This window comes from Osmerus eperlanus, chromosome 17, assembly GCF_963692335.1.
Source record: "Osmerus eperlanus chromosome 17, fOsmEpe2.1, whole genome shotgun sequence".
In the NCBI taxonomy this organism is placed as follows: domain Eukaryota; kingdom Metazoa; phylum Chordata; class Actinopteri; order Osmeriformes; family Osmeridae; genus Osmerus; species Osmerus eperlanus.
In genome coordinates, this window is record NC_085034.1 from 6,071,843 (window position 1) to 6,090,966 (window position 19,124).

The window sequence follows — 19,124 nt, forward strand, 5'->3', positions numbered from 1 at the left end:
GAGGAGGCAAGCAGACAGCACAACAAGCAAGTCAATTATCTCGACGCTGAAGCAATTACACAGAAGGCCAGGCCAATTCACCTCTTGCTGCAGAACTGGGATTGTATTCGACAGAGAGGAATAGGATGAAAATATGTCTAGAGTATGGATTGTATCATCATGCTGTGACCCATGACTGAAACCACAATTGTTGCTTAGGACCCCATATCAGAAGTGAGACAAAACCATTTTCACAACAATACCATGTGAATTGTGACTGCTGCATTAGACTTTGTGACACAGAGATGATTGTGATTGTTGCAAGTAAGAAAACATTTTCTATAATCAACAGTTATCGTCAATTTTAACCACCAAAATTGCATCATTACAATTTTTAACATCCTGATCATCATTTCTCACCACAATCATAAGAAATCTTAACAGTCTGTGCGACTGTTCTCCTCCCCACATGTCTTCGTGAAAAGAGCATCCTCAGTCTAGCTTGTTGTGCTAGCGGACCTTTCTAGACTCTCCTCTCACCATTTGTGGTACTTGCAGTTGAGGAAGCCGTTGAAGATGTCGCTGAGGGAGCCGATGTGATGCAGGTTGTCCAGGATCACCACAGTGGGCAGCTCTGTCTCAGTCTCCTCAGTGTTACACTGCTCCGCCAGGCTGGACAGGTACTGGCGCAGGTCCTGCACACACACATACGCACACACACACAAACAATGAAGCATAAATCCGAGAGTCAGACTACACTTGTTATTTAACCCACTTGTGAACCAGACCACCTACCTTGCTGGACTTCTGGTCCACGTTGAAGCTGGCCACGTTGCGCTCGGTGACCTCGCGGCCAGACTTGGTGACGATGTACTCTGCCAGCTTGCTGGCCAGGAAGGACTTGCCCGTGCCACTGGGCCCAGAGAGGATGATGCGCCGGTGCTCCATGAGCAGGTTGAGGTACCTCTGAATGATGGGCTTGGGGATGAGGGTGTCAAACACCAGGCTGTCTATGCTGTTCTCCTTTACACCTGGGGCGAGAGAAGAAAAGGATTAGGGCTGGGGGAGACTGTTTGTTCATATTAAAATGTAAAGAAAAGATCATTACAAACGTGGCAGTTTTTTGTGTTTGTTTCAGTTCAAAAGCCTGGAACAGCAATGTGTTGTATCCACCCAGGCAGAGCGAATCATATTTCTATGACAACCTCAACCCCCACTATTCACAGGCACCAAATGCGGTTTTGCTTGCATACAAATGATCATATTAAGGACGCTTTTCAAAAAGACACACATATTCAGTCTTATTCATGCATTCGGTAAAGTCTCAATGACACTCTCACTCAGACAGATACGACTACCAGAACCACAAATCCTTATTTCCACCCAATGGGTTTTAATGACTGTGGAAGCATCCAGAACAGGGAATTGGCTCTGCCCTGCACTTTCCACTATGAAAACACATTAACATTCACAGAGCAAAAAGACCCAGATTCAACAGCTCAATTGACCAAGAGCATCTCCCCTCTAATGGACCCAGCTGTGAATACGCAACAGTTATAATGAATGGGCAGCTGCAGTGAAAGGACCATTGAATTTCAACAACAAAACAGAACCTATTCAGACGAGCATGAAATGATACAGCTTCAAAAATTAAAATGATACCTAACTATTTACTTGAGTGTAATGGGCCTACAAATACAAAATGCCTTTTCACATTTTAAAATGTCAACAGCCCCGGTGTTTGAACCTAGCCACCAGCACTCGCCCTATACATAATATGTGTGTGAGTAGTACAGTAGTCCTGCTGAGATCCTTTTCCAGCGCACCTTTGAGGTTGACAGTGATGAGGTTGTTTTCCCCCACTAGGTAGCCACAGGGCAGCAGCTCAGGCACTTCAGAGGCATGGGCCCTCACCACGTCTCCCATCCTGTAGCACACGATACTGTCCGAGTTCAACCCCAGGCTGGTCATCGGGTCCACCCGGAACACATACTCCTACAGCGAGAAGGCAAAGAGAGAGAGAGACAGACAGACAGACAGTGTGAGTTCACGAATCAATCTTGGTATACAGCAGGGCTGTCCAACCCTGTTAGAAGGCCAAGAGTTACAGGGGCGAGGATTTAGAGGATCAGCGAGAGTTTCACCTTGAATAGACGTCTGATGACACCGTCCAGAACGTCCCACTTGGTTTTCCCACTGACCCCGATGGAACCAATGAGATACGCTTGGCTGTGTGTACCCTGAAGAGACCATAATGGCGAATGAATCATAAAATGCAATCCCCTTACAAAAGTAAAGTAAAAAAAAAGCCATTCTGTCTCAGTATGCAGGACAGACAACGACAAGTTACAGTTTTACAGTCTTTCAAACAACAACAACAAAAACTTAAATTACCTTGGTCTTATAAAATCCACTGTTGATGGTGACCACAATCCTGACACTGCGCCCCTCTTTGCGCAGATTGCCCTCATAACTGTCATCCAGGAGGATGTCTGCAGGCACAAACACAACACTTTATATCAAGTATGAAAATAAACACATGGAAACTATCGCTGCAAATGAAAAACACTGTCACCTATCCCTCAGAGTTTCAATGTAATCAAGCCGTATGAACTTTACAGCTAACACAGTTCCTGTTGGCTGGATAAGGTTGTCGGGGCGGAACTGGTGACCCAGGATGGTCCGACTGCTAGGGACTCTTGATATAAATTCCTGACGTGCTATTTTCCTGTCCCTCTCAGCTCCTTCACTCTGTATTCACACAGAGCAGCACGTTCCATACTGGTATGAGAGCTGCTACTTTGTATTCATCGGGCTTGCCGGCACGCAGGGCTCTGTGAAGGGGTGATAACGGCCCTCCTCGTCCTCCCACAAGCCTCTGCTCCCGACTCATCCCTCCTTCAAATAAACGGGTCTGAGTCTTGGGAGAGCGGTGTGCTTTCTACTTTAATTAGAAGACAAGTGAAGAGGCTAACTTCCCCACCCTTTTCCATCCAACAAGCCCTGGGAGGGTGCATGGTTTATGTTGCAAGGCTTTGTAATAAAATGTTGCCTGTATTTCACTCTTCACTAAATTTATTCTGTTGTTTTTTTGTGTGTATATAATTTGTGTTTCTTGCCGGCGTGCGGACTCTGACTTCAGGGAATCCTATCTGCATACACTGCAGCGTTGTAATGATCATTTGCTCTTAAGGGAAATAATGACTGTTGAATCTTTATTGGTTGTTTTAGTCAAGAATAATGGGAAATACATTGCTTGGGGACCTGATCAGAACTACCCATATGGCTACAGCTGTGATCTGCTGCCCTTTCTCACACACACTCTGTACTCCAGTTTCCCAACAGTCCTGAGTCATGTAGGGGTACTAAAACAGCACACACAGTCCACCCTAGAGTGCGAATTATACAATGACAATCGGGGGGGTCAACTTCTTCTCCAGGGCCCCGACCTGTTGTTTTTACCTCTTTTGGGGGGGGGTCCAAGTCTTAATAAGGGAGACCCCCCCAAACCCGCCCGTAATTCGCACCCTGGTCCACCCTTAGAGAGAGAGCCAGACACAGCCGAGTGACCAGGAGGAGGGGCCTGGCTCACCTGACATGATGGTGTCTGTGATGTTGAGGTTGTTCAGGGACAGCCCCAGGGACTGGCGCGAGGAGGACGAGGACGTGCTGGAGGTCTCGGAGGGCGGGCGGGCCGCCTTGGCCGGAGCGGTGGCCGGCGTGGTGTTCCCCGTGGACTTGAGGCGGTCGTTCTCCGCCTTCAGCAGCTCGATCTCGTTCTGATACCAGCGGAAAAAAACAACCAGGGAAATAACCGGGAAAACGACCGGGGTCAGTGAGATTAACGTGGATGTACTTTTCGTTGATTCATACTAAGCGACCAAGTTGTGTGTAAGAGATGGATTGAAAAGATACAATCAGGAGAATAGGATTGTCTTTCATTCAGGCTGGCCATTTGTTATTATAGTGGATCAGTGTTACTGCCATTGTGAGCCATAAGAAGGTCTTTAATCTTAAAGAGTCTCTTTGTGTTGGGGTGTTCACAAGCCTAATCTCAGATAAAACTCTGGCTCAGATTATTTACAGATCAGAAGTCGAGGCACATAGTGGTATTTGGAAGTAAAAAATAAATCATCAGCTGATAATAGCTGTCTATAAGTATCAATGACACCTATTTTCCCTTGAATTTAGGTTACATTTCTTTCCTCACAGGCAATATTGGACTTGTTCCGTGTAGTTGTGGTCACTGAGTGCATGGGGCCACAAGCAGTCACACAGCTCAGACAGCTCAAAAGGGATGTGTGTGTGACGGGGGTGTTACCCTTGTGCCAAAACTGTCTGGCACTGCTGGGTGCCCTGTGGTGGGAGGAGGTGACAGTACCAGCCCCCCCCCCCTCCAGTCACCCTCTGGACACACCAAACATCCAGAACAATCCACTAACAGAGCCCTGGTGCAGCTCAACCTCCTAACACAACACCCCCCTTGCCTCCTGGGAAACGTCCATTTCTCTCCCCATCATGGAAACTGATTTAGGAGGATTGAGGCCAGAGGCTGTCATTTCTCTGGCAGTTGGTAAAAGAGAGACTTTCTATCAAAGACAGAGTTGTACATCTCTGACTATCAACAAAGGGCCTGGAGAAAGAGTCAGAGATGAGAAATTCCTGGCAGGTTTGAGGCGATCTTTGATGCATCTTACCAGTCAAAAAAAAGGAGTTATCTTCCGTGAAAATAACCGAAAGCCTCATATCAGGCCAGGAGTTAGGGTTAACACTCCCCTGTTTTCAGCCTGTCTCATTAATTATTTACCATTCCAGTTAGTTAACTAGGGGGGTAACCTAACTCTTATTAGGGTTATGCTCAAGGGCCAAGGCCCACCCCCAGCCGCGTACCGCAGCCTTATGTCAATTCAAACTCGGGTGATGGTGTTATCTCACCTGCATGCGGTTCATGGCCTCTCGTATCTGGTCGAGGTGGTGGGCGGAGCTGAGGGCCTCCAGGCGGATGTCAGTGAGCTTGAGCTCCTTCTCCCTCAGCTCGTTCTTCAGCTGCAGGATTATCTCTGCCTCGGCCTCCGTGCACTCACACAGCCTGCCGGGTCACACAAGGGTCACACAGGGGTCACACAGGGGTCCAGGGGCGAGATATACCCGTACACACACACATATACTCACATACACACTGGAGAAAAATTCTGTCTACAAAAACACAACAGAGAGAATACGGTTTACAAATATACACACACTGAAGGGAATCAATGTCCACACATGACTGAACCGTGATCACTGGGAGGAAAACAGACAGAGCTTTGCCTCTGGACCAGACATGATTCAGTCCGTTGGAAACTTCACATACACACGCACGGGAACACAGGTAAAACAGGAATTGCTAGCTATTGATTGTAAGCACAGTATCTATGGTAACACAGGGATGGAGAGCAAGTTTCAAATGTTCAACGGTTTTACTGAACCCAGGCAGGTCACAGTTCGATATGTCATCTCAAATTGACAAATTAACTTTAAATCCACACTGTGTTGCATTTCCCAGAAAGTTACTGCTAAAATAATATTGGCAGGTGTCTCCTAAACAGAGTAAGTCAGCTGACCAACTGGCTCTCACACACACACTAGCATGCATGTCACTTTCTGGGCATTGTGAATGACCAGTGTAATTTCCTACGCTGGGCATTCATTAACATATCCAATGCATGACTGACTGTCTCAACAGCCTGAGAAATATGGATATTAGTCCAATTCTGTATCTTATTTCAGAATTGTGGGTCGAAATTTGGTTGTGTTAAGAGGTAAAAGAGAGGGCGTTTTGATGGGATTAAGAGATGCTGTGAAAGAACTCAACGCCCCACCCACCCCCACCCCCACCCACCCCCACCCCCACCCACCCCCACCCACCCCCACCCACCCCCACCCCCACCCACCCCGGGAGCATGCCACCACACACTTCCTGTTACCGAGATCTGTGCTTGTAGACCACATGACCGTTTTGCCTTTTCTTAGACATCCATATGGGGGAGGACTTGCTATCGCAAAAACACTTGCTACAGACCCATGGAATGGAGGAATGGAAAGGTCAAAGAAAAGAGAAAGAAAAGTTCAAGGTTAAAAGAATGTAACCAAATAAAGTCCCAAATTAAAAAAGGAATGATACATAAGTGTTGTATGTGGTTCCTGTGGACTCGTGACCTTGCTTGCGTACACGTTGTCTACGTATGTGTGCGTCTTCACAGACGCGCGTCGGCCGACCGCACTCACTCTGTGGTGGAGGGCGAGGAGCGCAGCGTGGGGACGCTGCCCTGTCGGCTGGCGTGCTGGAGCTTGGGCGAGGACGGCAGCGAGGAGTCTGTCATCTCCTCCATCTCATCGTGTGATGACTGCGACTTGCTGGTCTTCTTCTTGCTGAACGCCTGCTTGAATGAGCTCCGCAGCTGCAAGACAGACGCCAGAAACATCAACATCGGGCCCCCCCGGCCGCCCTTCTTCGACACCCTGGGACGTCACTTCCTGTCACGCAAGGAGGAGGTCGGGGCTGTTCCTATGAACAACATCGGACGGTTTTGAAAGGGGCAAGGCAACTGCAGAAAGGCTTCAGTAAGAGGGCAACGGTCGCAGTTATAATAAGAGAATGCAGGGATGGGGGGGGGAGAGGGGTTGGAGGATGAAACCAGACTTTTGAGGGTCCTGGAACTAAGAACAAACAGGCAGTCAAAAATGGACAGGGAGGAGGAAGGGGGTGGGGTCTGTTTCCATGCCGACGGGGGACTGAGGAGGAAAAAGGGGGGCGGAGGGGGAGAAGAGGAAGAGGGGGAGACGAAGAAAAGGGGAACCACAGCACATGTACGGCAGGCGCGTTGAGAGAAGGGGGAGCAACTGACCTGTGCCGGGATGGAATCAGCCACCTGAAGAATGAACACACCCGACTGTTACCACAGGTACACACACCTCCTCCTCTGCCTGGAACCCCCCACACACACACCTGCTATTCTCTCTGGAACTACAAACAGTCAGGGGCAGACTGGTTTGAGGTTGTGAGCAGGAATACCCAGAGATGCCTTTATGTCTAGTTCTGCGTTGCAGAGGGATCCTAGGAAAGTCAGTTTTGATTACACCCTCCCTTTTCCCGTGGCAAAGCACAACTAGGGCCAGCAGTGCCCGAGGAGGGAGACCATTTGTTTCCTGTACAAGCTGAATAATTGTTCACTTGAAGGGAAAACGCGTTTCATGTGTGATTGTGTGCGAGTGACCGCTCTGTCTCTTCTTCACTGCTGCGCGTCCGTTTGCGTACGAATGCATGTGTGTGTCTGCTCCTTGTTATGCGTTGCATGCCCGCTGCTCTTCAGCCAGATCACAGGCACTCCAGCCTCCTCCAAGCAGCACTCCCACAAACTTTCAGGCCACAAGGGGCACCCAGGCAGAATGTATGCAAATGAATAATTAATGGCTGCATAACAAAGAACCCGATTGGTATTTCTGAGCATGGTTGAGCTTGGCGCTCACTCTGAGTGCCAGGGTAAGATGTGTTGAGGGAATTTTATCATAAAATACACAGCCCTTGTATTAGCGTCCATGTTTCATTACCGACGATTCCAAACAGAGTCTTACTGGCCTGAACCCTACATTGGAGCTTGGCGTGAAGATATCAAAGGTGTCTTTAAAAGTTTAAAAAATAATTAAATATGATATTTTGACAAGGCCATGGCAAAATAATGTTTTTTCATCACCAGTTGTCATGCACACAGTTTCCACTAGTCAGCCACACTAAAGAACAAGCGTAGGGGGAAGTTTACCAAACATTGTTCTCTTCAAAGGGTGTCAGATTATCTCCACAGGGGCAGAGGTACATCCACAACAGGAGAGGGGTGTGGGGGGCGGGGGGGAGGGGACTCAGAGTCAAGGAGGAGGCTGAGGATTTGGAGACAGCACTGATAGATCCTCTTTCCTATTGGTATCTTCTCTCTCTCTCTCTCTCTCTCTCTCTCTCTCTCTCTCTCTCTCTCTCTCTCTCTCTCTCTCTCTCTCTCTCTCTCTCTCTCTCTCTCTCTCTCTCTCTCTCTCTTATCTCTTTCTCTCACTCACTCTCTCTTTCTCTTTCTCTCAGTCTCTCACACAGACACACACACACACACCTGCACTGGACATGCAGGTGGTATGGTATACTTTCATATTCACCTTGTTGCCTCTCTCCTTTCCCTGGCAGGGTGTATTGAGAGGGCGAGAGAAAGGGTTGGAATTTCAGCACGAGTCACAGTAACGACAATGACACTGACCACTCGGCGGAGGGTTTGTGCTTGGATGTGGGGGGTCATTGGGAGCTGGACCACACCACGTGGACCGGCCGTCAGACGCACGAGGCACTCTTCTTCTAAGCTAAGCACCAATACACTTACCCAGCTCTTTTTCTTCTTCTTCTTGTCCTCCACGTCCTTGGCGCTGCCCATGCTGGAGTGACTGGCGGCACTGTTGATACTAGACATGCTCTCCGAGGAGTGCTGTCGTCTGATGCGCAGGTCTGGGAGACAGGGAAAGAGGCATCGTTTTACATCCTCCCTCTTCAAAGTGCTGCAGTGTGTGTGGCCGGCACACAAGATAAACAGCCCTTCAGGCAGAATGGAGGGAGAGAACTCTGAAGAGGCGCGTCGGCGCTCTCACGGGTGTGCGTGGGTTGAGATGGAGAGAATGGAGCACTCCTTTGGCCTACGCCATGGGTGTGTGTGCAGGGTGGGGCGCCCCGGGTACCTTTGTGGAGGTGGTCGGGGCCGTTGAGAGCCACTTGGATGGCTGTCTGGGCGTCTGTGTTCTGGGCTTTCAATGCCTCGATGGTCTCTCTCAACTCTGCCAGCTCTGACTCCTGCAGATGGAAAAAGTTGTCAGAGGCCAACCTCTATAGACGGATCCTAACTTCCACAGCTTCACATCGAGCCTCAGCATCACGTCTGATAAAAAGACAAACACCGCTGTAGGACCTGTGTAAAATGGTTTTGTGAGATATCCGTAATCCCGCAAACAATGAGAAAAGTGTCTGTTCAAAAAGGGATTATAAAGGGAAGTTATTTGAACAGATGCCCTCCCTAAACGTTAATGTTTCACTGTCTCTACAACTTTAAATCTGAACACAGCCTGCCTTTCATTTGTTTGGCCAGGGGGTGCCAATTTTAATCCCTCACTAAAATGACAGTTGATAGATATTTTTGTCAGATACCCACACAGATAAGCCTTAAACAGGTTTGAGAGGATAAGCTTCCAGTTTCCCACGTTTTTCTCCAGAGTTTTCCAGCCGACTCCACCCCCCACCTGTTTGTATTGAACCTCCATCATACCAGCTGCTCTCTACTGGATCGCCAGGATTCGATAAAGTAATGGGTTCTCTGATTCCACCCCTCCCAATCTGCTGTAGGCCTGTGATAGAGTTTCGACTTTAATTAAAAGTTGGGAGGGAGCAGTTCCTTGTTTGACAAAGAAGACCCTCTAGAATCTTCCCAGCTTTCGTTTAGAGAGGATTAGGACTGGCGAGGCTCATCAATGTTAGGTCGTGTGCGTGCACGCGTGTGCTAGCATATGTGTCGACATGTTTCTGTTTGTGTGTGTCCTGATTGATGGAGGCACTCGTGGTTCCCTGTGCGGAGGGCTTTGAGCACATTCTGTCAGCGAACTTGCAGAGCTCAATTCATCTCTACTCGACCCGAGTTGTTCTGGGAGACGGTAATCTCACTCAAGCACCAATTACAGAACATGACAAATTTGTCTCACTCAAAGAGGATCTCCAATCCCTGGTAAAAGTATTGTTATGTGTGGAGTGTAGGGTGTAACAGATCTCCAACAACTACATATGGACACAAATACTATTCCAGAGAACTCCTAAACCCAATGTGCTCTGCACTTTTCACTTTGTAAACTTGGACTTCCAAGCATGGTCCTGCGAGAGCGTGCGCGAGAGGCGTACCTTCTGCTCTGCTGTCATGGTGAGGCTCTGCAGACGACAGGTCATGTTCCCCAGGCTCTTCTCGAAGGCCGCCACCAGGTGAGCCTGTCAGCACACAGAATCACAGTAAACAAACTGCCGCTGGACAGGGCCTTAGTGCTGTCAGAGCTAGAATAAACTCTGGGTATAAACAGGATGGATACAGCTCAGTGCAGGGGTGTAGGTTTCATTATACAAGGGTGGGAGGTGAAAACCTTTTGAAAACATCAAACCTGTTCCCCCACATGATTACAAAAATTATATTTCAAGGCTGCAGATATTTTAAAAAACTATAACACAACAAATGTGTTTACGGCAAATGTTCAAGTTCATGTCAGATGTGCCAGACGGTCAGTCACCTTGGATAAGCTTTAAACAACACAGCTACATCAACAATTCTCTCTGCTAATCTCCTCACTAGGGACCTTTCTCTCCCCCCCAAAAAACCCCCACCTTCCATCAAGTTAATCATCCACCGAACCGCAAAAACATGTTACACAATCCAAAACAATAAGGCTAAGTTAAGTCACAAGCCCCAAAACCTATCTACCTATCATCTACCTATCTACCTATCATCTACCTATCTACCTATCATCTACCTATCTACCTATCCTCTATCTATCTACCTATCTATCTATCCATCCATCCATCCATCCATCCATCCATCCATCCATCCATCCATCCAACACAGTTCTAACGCCTGACTTTGGTTCTATTATTCTCGCTTCAATGGCAATGGTTCAAGCTTGAGACAACATCAACAACAAACACAAACAACATTCTGGAGGAAATGAAAGTAATGTAATTTCACAGCTGATAGGGTATTTTGTCAAGTGCACACACACACACCTGGGTTCATATCAGTAAGAGTATCAACGTGACATGTCCTGCATCACAGGCCAGGGAAGGGTTGCTATTCCTCTAACAGTGCGTCGCCTGGGTTTTTTCACCTAAAGAAGCACTTGCTGAGGGACACTGAGGGAGGCCCAGTGTTTAACAACATCATGCCATCTGCTTTACTGAGCCTGGCGGATTTAAAGCTCCATGAAAATGGCGGGGTAGATGTGTTTGTGTGTGTGTGTGTGTGAGAGAGAGAGTGAGAGAAAGAGAGATATGAATAGACAAAGATACTGCATTGAAGATCAAGGTGCTGTGAGCGTCTGTGTATGCGCTGGGAGGGAGGAACAAATTGAGAGAGTTAGTGAGAGAGAGAGAGAGAGAGAGTTAGTGAGAGATAGAGAGAGAGAGGGTTAGTGAGAGATGGAGAGAATGTGTCCTCACACCCTTCTTTACCCCCACTGAGCACTGATTCACTTACACCTGTCACAACCAGTGAGTCACACAGAATCAGGGCTAGTGCCCACACACAAGAGAAAATCAGCTATGTTGGCAGAGCCCAGACACACATACATACACGCACACCCACACACACATGCACGCAAACACACACACGAAAATCTAGTGTAACAACCCTACTACAACCCCCCTGGCACATATTCTACAGAAAAACCATTCCAAAGTCACAAGTTTTAAGCTTTAAAAACGTCAGGTTTTGAAACCCAGTGGAAGCTCTTCCACATGCTACATGCTACACCCAGCACGGCTGCCCCACCTGTCCGCCCAGCAGGTAGGGCTGAGCGGGCGCCCATACGTCCTGCTGTTGGGCCGTCTGTGCAGTCCTGGAGGTGAGCCCCCAGGCTCTCTTGACCCTTACGACCCACGGCAGGCGGTCTCTTTTGGGGTCCTGGGTAAGCGGTTCAGAGTGGGCCAGACCAGAGAACCGGCCAGTGAGCTGCCCTTACTGCTGCTTGACGAAAAGGACATCTTCTGAGCCCTCCTGACACCTCTCTAGCCTGACGGACTTACACATGTGTGTGTGTGTGTGTGTGTGTGTGTGTGTGTGTGTGTGTGGAAAAAGTACACGGCACACAGCAGGACAGCACTATTCCGAGTCATACGCTACGGCTATGCTAAATACCTAAGCACTACAAGGAGAAATAGGGGGATAATGTAAGGCTATGTAGTAGGGTAGGGTGAGTGTGTGTGTGAGAGAGAGAGAGAGAGAGAGAGAGAGGGAGGGAGGGAGAGAGAGAGAGAGAGAGAGAGAGAGAGAGAGAGAGAGAGAGAGAGAGAGAGGAGAGAGAGAGAGAGAGAGAGAGATGAGAGAGAGAGAGAGAGAGAGGGAGAGAGAGAGAGAGAGAGAGAGAGGGAGATAGAGAGAGAGAGAGATGAGAGAGAGAGAGAGAGAGAGGAGAGAGAGAGAGAGAGAGAGAGAGAGAGAGAGAGAGAGAAAGGGGGGAGAGAGAGAGAAAGAAAGGGGGTGACAGAAGGTGAAACCGAGGTAAAAGTCAGGTGGGAGGTGGGAGAGAGGGAGGGAGGGAGGGGGAGACATGCTACACAGACGCCTATGAGCTTGAACTCTTAAAACCCATTTTAATGACAGCCAAGGCCAGGAAGATAATCCTTCCAGAGAACAGAGCCACCTGGTACAATACTGAGCCGCTTCGGCTGCTAGTTCCTTTTATCTTTTTTTTTATTCGTTTTTCAGGATGCTTGTTTTTCTCTTTCTGCTTTGTTCGGATTAAACAAAGAAATACGAAACTCATTTCAATTATTTTCCCCAAATCCTGATTACATACCTCACTGCACATGAAAATACTTGTTTGATGTACAGTCCATTTTTACTTACTAGTAGGCATCCATAAGAAACATTAAATATTCAAAAAGTTCTATGTTTACTTACAAACATAATTACTTTGACAGTGTGTAATGGGAAACTACACCAGTAAATAAGTTTCTTTAAGGCGAGTCACAGATGTAATTACTATGACCTCAATCAGCAGACCACAGATCCCTCCAATGAAAGAGCAGTTTCACACCCTAAAGAGGATTTAAATGTATTCATTTATTCCAGATAGTGTGTCTACAGACACACGCACCCTCTAAACATGTCATCGCCACATACGTCCACTGGCCTCTAACCTTGCCACATGAAACACAGCCTCGTAGAAAGTCAGAGCACAATGTAGCACTGAAACTCTGGGGGGAAGAGAGACCAGAACTCATAGTAGTTGTAGTCGGTTGTATAGTAATGTAGTCGGAGAGACCGACTACATTAGCCTGCTCTCCCTGTGGCACAGCACGGGCAGAGAAAGCTTGGATTGAGACACCCTCTTTGGGCTTTGTGTGCATGCGTGTCTGTGTGTAGATGTGCGTGCTTGCATGCATGCGTGCTTGTGTGCATGAGTGCATGTGTGTGCCTGTCTGTGGAGGCTGACATTTCCACAGTCCAGTCCCCTGCTGTTACAGATTGGGATCAGGAGTCTCGTGCAAGCTACGCCCACACGGCAGGGTGTATCCCGTCCACCCTTCCATCATTTCAAAACGGAAGAAGAAGATTCAGGGATGTATTTCATGTCTTGTTATATACACAACGGATCACGAAAGGGCACCGTTAGAGACTCAGATATTAATCTTCTGCTACTCTTAGATTCTGCCTTCATCCTAAATGCCCCCAAAAAGTTAAAGAAGATCAAGATGTTACAATTCCAATCTTAGACTGGCCCTTCTTCAGTTAGGTCCATTCAGTCAGGAGTTGTGTGGATATGTTTACCTGCTCCTACCAGGGCCAAGGGAGCAGGAACATAGTTGAAAGCCTGGGAACGACGTTCCAACCCACCAGAGGAACGTGCTAGAAACAGAGAAGTCTCATGGAGAGGTCTCAGTCATTAGACCACCCGAACGATCCAACTTTTCTACAAAGCCATCAGCATGACTTCACTGGTGCACTTTACATCTCCACCGTTTCCTCACGGTGGAGTGTCTACCTTTGAATCTCTCTGGGAACAAAGGCAGTCAACCGAGGAGAATGCCTTTCTGCTCCGCGCTTGATCAGTCACTCCACGCTGAGACACAGTAGCCTCCATCTTTTCAGAAGCAGCCAGGCGTTGGGCTCTCTTCACCCCAAAAGACCCTCTCTGAAACGGACTAAAATATCTCGGCTCCCTCCCTCCCCCTCTCTGAGCTTTGATGAATCAGCGTTGCCAGGTCGCTCTATGCAGACACCCTGCTGGGTGCAACATCCTCCCAGAACAACTCTTGGTAAACAAGTCGCCTCCACGCGCAACCTTCAAATCCCTGACATCAATGCAGTTCATAAGAAGTGCACACACGTGAAGTCTCAAATAGACACACGTACACACACAGACACACACACAATCATACACACAGATCGCAGCTTGAATACTCCCAGTGTGAGAGAAAATGAATTAGTGGGTGTCTCAAAGCCTCACATTCAAAAGGATTGCAAAGACAACGTTTCCCTAAAACTTTTTCTGTCAGGGCTTGGATGCGAAGGACCCCAGAGGCGGCCAGACTTCCCATGACGGCGGTGTCTTTGTGTCTGTTGACGTAATCACACTCACATTAGCTGACAGCTGGGACGTGAGGGTCGCCACCTTCTCCTGGGACGCATCCAGCTCTCGACGCAGCTTCCTGATTTGCTGTGTCGGGAGGGAGAGAACATTCCCGAATCATCTTCACAGTCACGTTTTGTTTGCGACAACAATGCAGACCTCGGTATGAGACAGATCAGGCAGATGATGGCCTTTCATAATAAAATATGAACATGACATTTCAGGTGAGGAATGAACACCCTCTCGTAGCACTGGCGCTAAGAAGAAGTCTTTGGTTAAGTGTCACAGTATAAAACAATGTGTTAAAGCGTGAATGTAAATGAGTGTTTACCGTGGTGTTTTGGACAGTTTGGCCCTTGGTTGAAAAGAGAAGAGCACATATTAACTCTATGTTGCATGCTTTCTCCAAACAGCAGATGTCATGGGAAAGAGAGTGTTATTACAGAGTCGGTACAGTTCTTTCTGTCTTGGTAGAAGACTTGAAGACAGAGGCAGATCTTGGACAAATTAGTACACTTACAAGGACACAGGTGAATTCAAACACAACCAGGCAGAAGTGACTCAAGAACAGAACCTCGGCATAAACCGAGGCAATGTAGCGGGGTATAAACTGACAACAAGGAGAGGAAGAAGTTTGGTGTAGGAGTAGTGTTTGTCCATGTCAGGCTGTGTGCTACAGGTCATTAAAGTGCTGTCTGGGTTTGGTGAAAGCAAGAAAGGTTTGAAATGACTGCCGCATGAAAAGCATTGCAACATAGGGTTAAACTGCTTTAACCTGGTCAATTCCAGGTCATTGTACAGTACCATCACTTGCAGTACTGTCTGTGTGGTATAATGATGGCATGTTTAATTATGGGTCTGTTAGAGACCACCTACTCAACTGTAGTTCTGGAGAGTTGCTATACAGCTGCACACACTGTTACAGAGATAACGCACACACACAACTAGAAACACAGACAAACCAACACACAGACAGAAACTTTCACTTTTAAAGTTTAACCTCTTACCTCAGAATGGGCTTTCTCCTCGGTCTGGATGAGAGAAAAGCATACATTGTTAAAAAGTGCTTATTTGAGTTCATAAACAATATTTATCACAGTTAAAACATGTAACATGTTTATATGAATTTTAATATCATACTTTAGGACCCCCAATAAGAGCTAGTTTACTTTAGTAATTCCCCCTCCTTAACTGTGAACTAAGACTGAGGTACCAACATTAAGTTAGATGTCATGTTGAGAATGATGCATGAGCCAAAAGGCCATAGATGATAGAAGAGGATAAAATGGAACCATCATTACATTTACCAGTTATCGGTTTTGTTGTCATTTTAAATGAACTTTGCCCTAGGTTGTTTACCAAACTGTACCAGTACTATTAAACTGAGTGACAGTTAAATATATAGCTATAAACAAAACAAAATGGATTATCCTGCACACCAAACCCCCAAAAATGTCCACCATATTGGAACCCATTTCAGGTGCCACATTAATCTACAGCATGGGGTGAGGATACTTGTCTGTGTGGAGACATCATAGAGCAGACAGCACAGTCTTTTACCTTGTCCAGATAGAATAGCACCTGGAATGTAAGAAAACGGGGCGGGTTCAAGCAAGTGGTAACCATAGTAACCACGGCCACTCAACACAACCCTCTGACAACAGAGGAAGGGGGTTCTGACTCTTTTGTTAGCCAAGCATTCTCATTGGTTATCACCTATGGCCTTATTATGACTAAGTGATTTTTTAAGTGATTGATGTCAGCTCTCCTGTAGCTTCAAATCAGATGATGATTTAGAGTTTGGAAAATAAAAGGGCTATGTGTGATATACGATGATATGAAAAACTATTTAAAAGGTAAATGATGCCAAAGATGAGAAGAAATGAAGACAAATGGCAAACAGAGAAGCGCTAAATCAAACACAAATGATAAGTGGAGCATGCAGGAGTGGTCCAGTTCTTAGACAAAAATACATTAAAAGGTTGAACACCATAAAACATGACAAGAATGGATGACAACAATAATATTTCATGCTTGATTGCAACGTCTCAAAAATTAAACTATCCAGTCTGTAAAACAAATTCCACTGAAGTTTCTCTGAACTTTCCTGTGAAACAGAAGATAGGTGGAGCAGAGCAATAATAGATTTTGACCTCTAAGCTAATTTATCATAGCTACTGGAGGGTTAAAGGTGCTAAAAAACCCTTTAACTCCAAGTAACTAGAGTTTCTCTGAAAAACTTTGCTTCTCTTCTATAGAAACAAACGCGAGAGAAAAAAGTTGGGCACCACTTACCGCAGAGTAGAGGGAGGATGTGCTTGACACCAGGGACAGAGAGGAACCATGCACTAAGAGAAACAGGGAGAGAGAAACAGACAGAGAAACAGAAAGAGAGAGAGAGAGAGTCACAAAGAATGATGAACCCCCATCACATGGATACTACACTTTCACACGCCCACAGACAAATCCTCCGAGGCTCACCTTCGTCAGTGCTGTCCCGGAAGGATCCGGAGCGGCTCATGCCGCGCGGGCGCTCCTCCAGGGAGGTGGCGCTGCCGCCCAGCGGGTGACCCTCCCCGTACAGCTCAAACGAGTCGTGGGCCGGGATGCTGTTGGAGCGGCTCATACTGGTGGATCCGGGGTACGGGCTGATGTTGGTGGGACTCACTGGACACACACACACACACAGTAACACACACACACCCCATTAACAGGTGACAGACCCAAAGAACAGAACCCACATACGGACCCATATGGGTTCTGCATTCACACGGAAACAGGGGTGTAGCTTACGCAGGTTGGAGTAGTGGTATTTGCCCACGGTGGTGCAGGCCGCTCCAGGGGGGGAGATGGGAGACTGGCTCCCCGTGTCCTGGAGCCCCCCTGTGGAGTGGGAGCGCAGCCACTCCTTCCCCTCCTCGTGGGATGCCTGCCTGGAGGAAGGAGGGTACCTGGGGGGGTGGGGGGAGAGAGGGGGGTCATGCTAAATCGACTATGGGTGTCTATGTTGACTACGGTTTTGATAAGGTGTGTCAGAGTGACATGCACTGGTGTTGTGTTAACACACAACGTCATCATGAAAAGAACATGTGAGAGCATGAAAACAGCATGATAGACATATTCACAAATGATTGTGCACACACACACACACACACACTCTTCACAGTCACTTAGTTGACACTTTAGAGACAGTTCCCTCACACCCTGTCTGCTCCTGTCTCTCCAGCAGTGGCCTGTTTTATCACAGCCGCTCCTAATCCTTCCAGGGCCATAATTGAGTTTACGCTCATCCTTTCAACATGGACTCCTTTAGACACCCACATTACTAAGCTTGTCACAACTGACCTACACTCATTTCCCCTGAATGAAATTCCGAACTGTGAATTCTATCAGACAAGGTTTTTCGGATTGACATCCATTTGTCTGTTGGAAGCAGGTATCTCTGTGTGTTTTAGCTATTCATGAAAGGGCCAGCTATGCATGCAATTGACGGATGATTTTAATTCTCTACCAGGAAAGGAGAGGGAAGGGAACCTGCACAAGATGGGTAAGGCTCTGCTTGCTCTGCATCACAAAATGTATATTGTGCCGGTTTGAGAGGCAATTTGCTGCTTTAAATGCCAAAACAACAGGACCATCCGTGGGACTGAGGTAAACCTCTGGTCGTCTTCTACGGCAAGTAGAAACCCTGCTTTACACCAGATCTCTGTGGAGAATTAAGCCTTCTATGTGTGTTGTCAACCCGCCTCTATGAGCACCAGTTTATTACTGAAGTGACAGTAAAGGGGCTTTTCAAACGACCAAAACATGTTCTGTGTCTGTATGACTACACATAGTCCGGCCCTGTAATTGAAAAAAAAAGCTATTTGTTCCACTGATAGGTGGACAGTGATGGATGGAGAGAGCTTTGTCTTTCTCTCGCCAACCCACCTCTTGAACGGGTCGACACATCTCTAGGCTCTGGTTCTTGGAGTGAGGGTAATGGAAACTTGACTCAAAATGGCTGCCCTTCTACTGACAGTAGTAGTCTAAAAAAGATGAGTCAACAAATAGCTGCTCGACAGAACCTATTAACTATGGGATCACTGTAATTCTGTGGGCTGCAGAGACTAAAATCTAAAAGACTCTTAAGGGTGAATCTCTCAACACACTTTAACAAAACACCAACTGCAACAACTACTCATGGAGTCCCTGGTCGTCCTGGTCGGGGTGTGAGGGGTGTGCCGGGGTGTTGGTGCGGAGCAGGAGGTGCAGCAGCCCCCCCGCCAGGTTTGGGGGCCAGCCCTGCCTCGGGGAGAGCCAGCAGAGCCACGGCTGCCACAACTCCACCGTCTGCCCAGGTCAGCTTATTATGGGCTGTGGTGTCTTCAAATACCGTGCCCGTGTCTGTCATACTCTCATGTAGAGAATACTGGTACTAATCTGTCCTCCTCTTCCTCCTCTCTTCCTCCGCCTCCTCTCTTCCTCCTCCCCTCCTCTCCTCTCCCCTCCTCCTCCTCTCTTCCTCCTCCTCCTCCTCTCCCCTCCCCCCTCTCCTCCTCTCTTCCTCCTCCTCCTCTCCCCTCCCCCTCTCCTCCTCTCTTCCTCCTCTCTTCCTCCTCCCCTCCTCTCCTCTCTTCCTCATCCTCCTTGTTTATCGACAACCTACATTAATGGATTATAAGGAGTGTGATAGTACACTATGACCTATTTTGACCACTTTTGAATATTTCCAACTTTCTGGCCACACTAACCCCAAAGCCTTTCATAAACCTGGCTTA

The 19,124-nt window shown here is 47.5% G+C and overlaps 1 protein-coding gene across 8 annotated transcripts in view; it reads right to left on the bottom strand.

Moving 5' to 3' along the window:
- The window catches only part of nav3 (neuron navigator 3), a 131,340-nt gene that overhangs the window by 4,928 nt on the left and 107,288 nt on the right, over window positions 1-19,124 (bottom strand). For 3 of the 8 annotated variants that reach the window (XM_062483755.1, XM_062483751.1, XM_062483750.1), the window contains 20 exons: window positions 17,158-17,315; window positions 16,846-17,031; window positions 16,660-16,712; window positions 15,925-15,945; window positions 15,372-15,395; window positions 14,696-14,719; window positions 14,374-14,451; window positions 9,932-10,015; window positions 8,728-8,839; window positions 8,379-8,500; window positions 6,867-6,890; window positions 6,247-6,419; window positions 5,946-6,032; window positions 4,915-5,068; window positions 3,572-3,758; window positions 2,374-2,471; window positions 2,124-2,219; window positions 1,806-1,974; window positions 775-1,010; window positions 520-674 (listed from right to left, as the gene is read on the bottom strand). In XM_062483755.1, the coding sequence (XP_062339739.1) occupies window positions 520-674; window positions 775-1,010; window positions 1,806-1,974; window positions 2,124-2,219; window positions 2,374-2,471; window positions 3,572-3,758; window positions 4,915-5,068; window positions 5,946-6,032; window positions 6,247-6,419; window positions 6,867-6,890; window positions 8,379-8,500; window positions 8,728-8,839; window positions 9,932-10,015; window positions 14,374-14,451; window positions 14,696-14,719; window positions 15,372-15,395; window positions 15,925-15,945; window positions 16,660-16,712; window positions 16,846-17,031; window positions 17,158-17,315 (2,241 nt within the window). The remainder of the gene's footprint in view (window positions 1-519; window positions 675-774; window positions 1,011-1,805; window positions 1,975-2,123; window positions 2,220-2,373; window positions 2,472-3,571; window positions 3,759-4,914; window positions 5,069-5,945; window positions 6,033-6,246; window positions 6,420-6,866; window positions 6,891-8,378; window positions 8,501-8,727; window positions 8,840-9,931; window positions 10,016-14,373; window positions 14,452-14,695; window positions 14,720-15,371; window positions 15,396-15,924; window positions 15,946-16,659; window positions 16,713-16,845; window positions 17,032-17,157; window positions 17,316-19,124) is intronic. The other 5 variants (XM_062483752.1, XM_062483753.1, XM_062483756.1 and 2 more) reach the window with 5 other exon arrangements.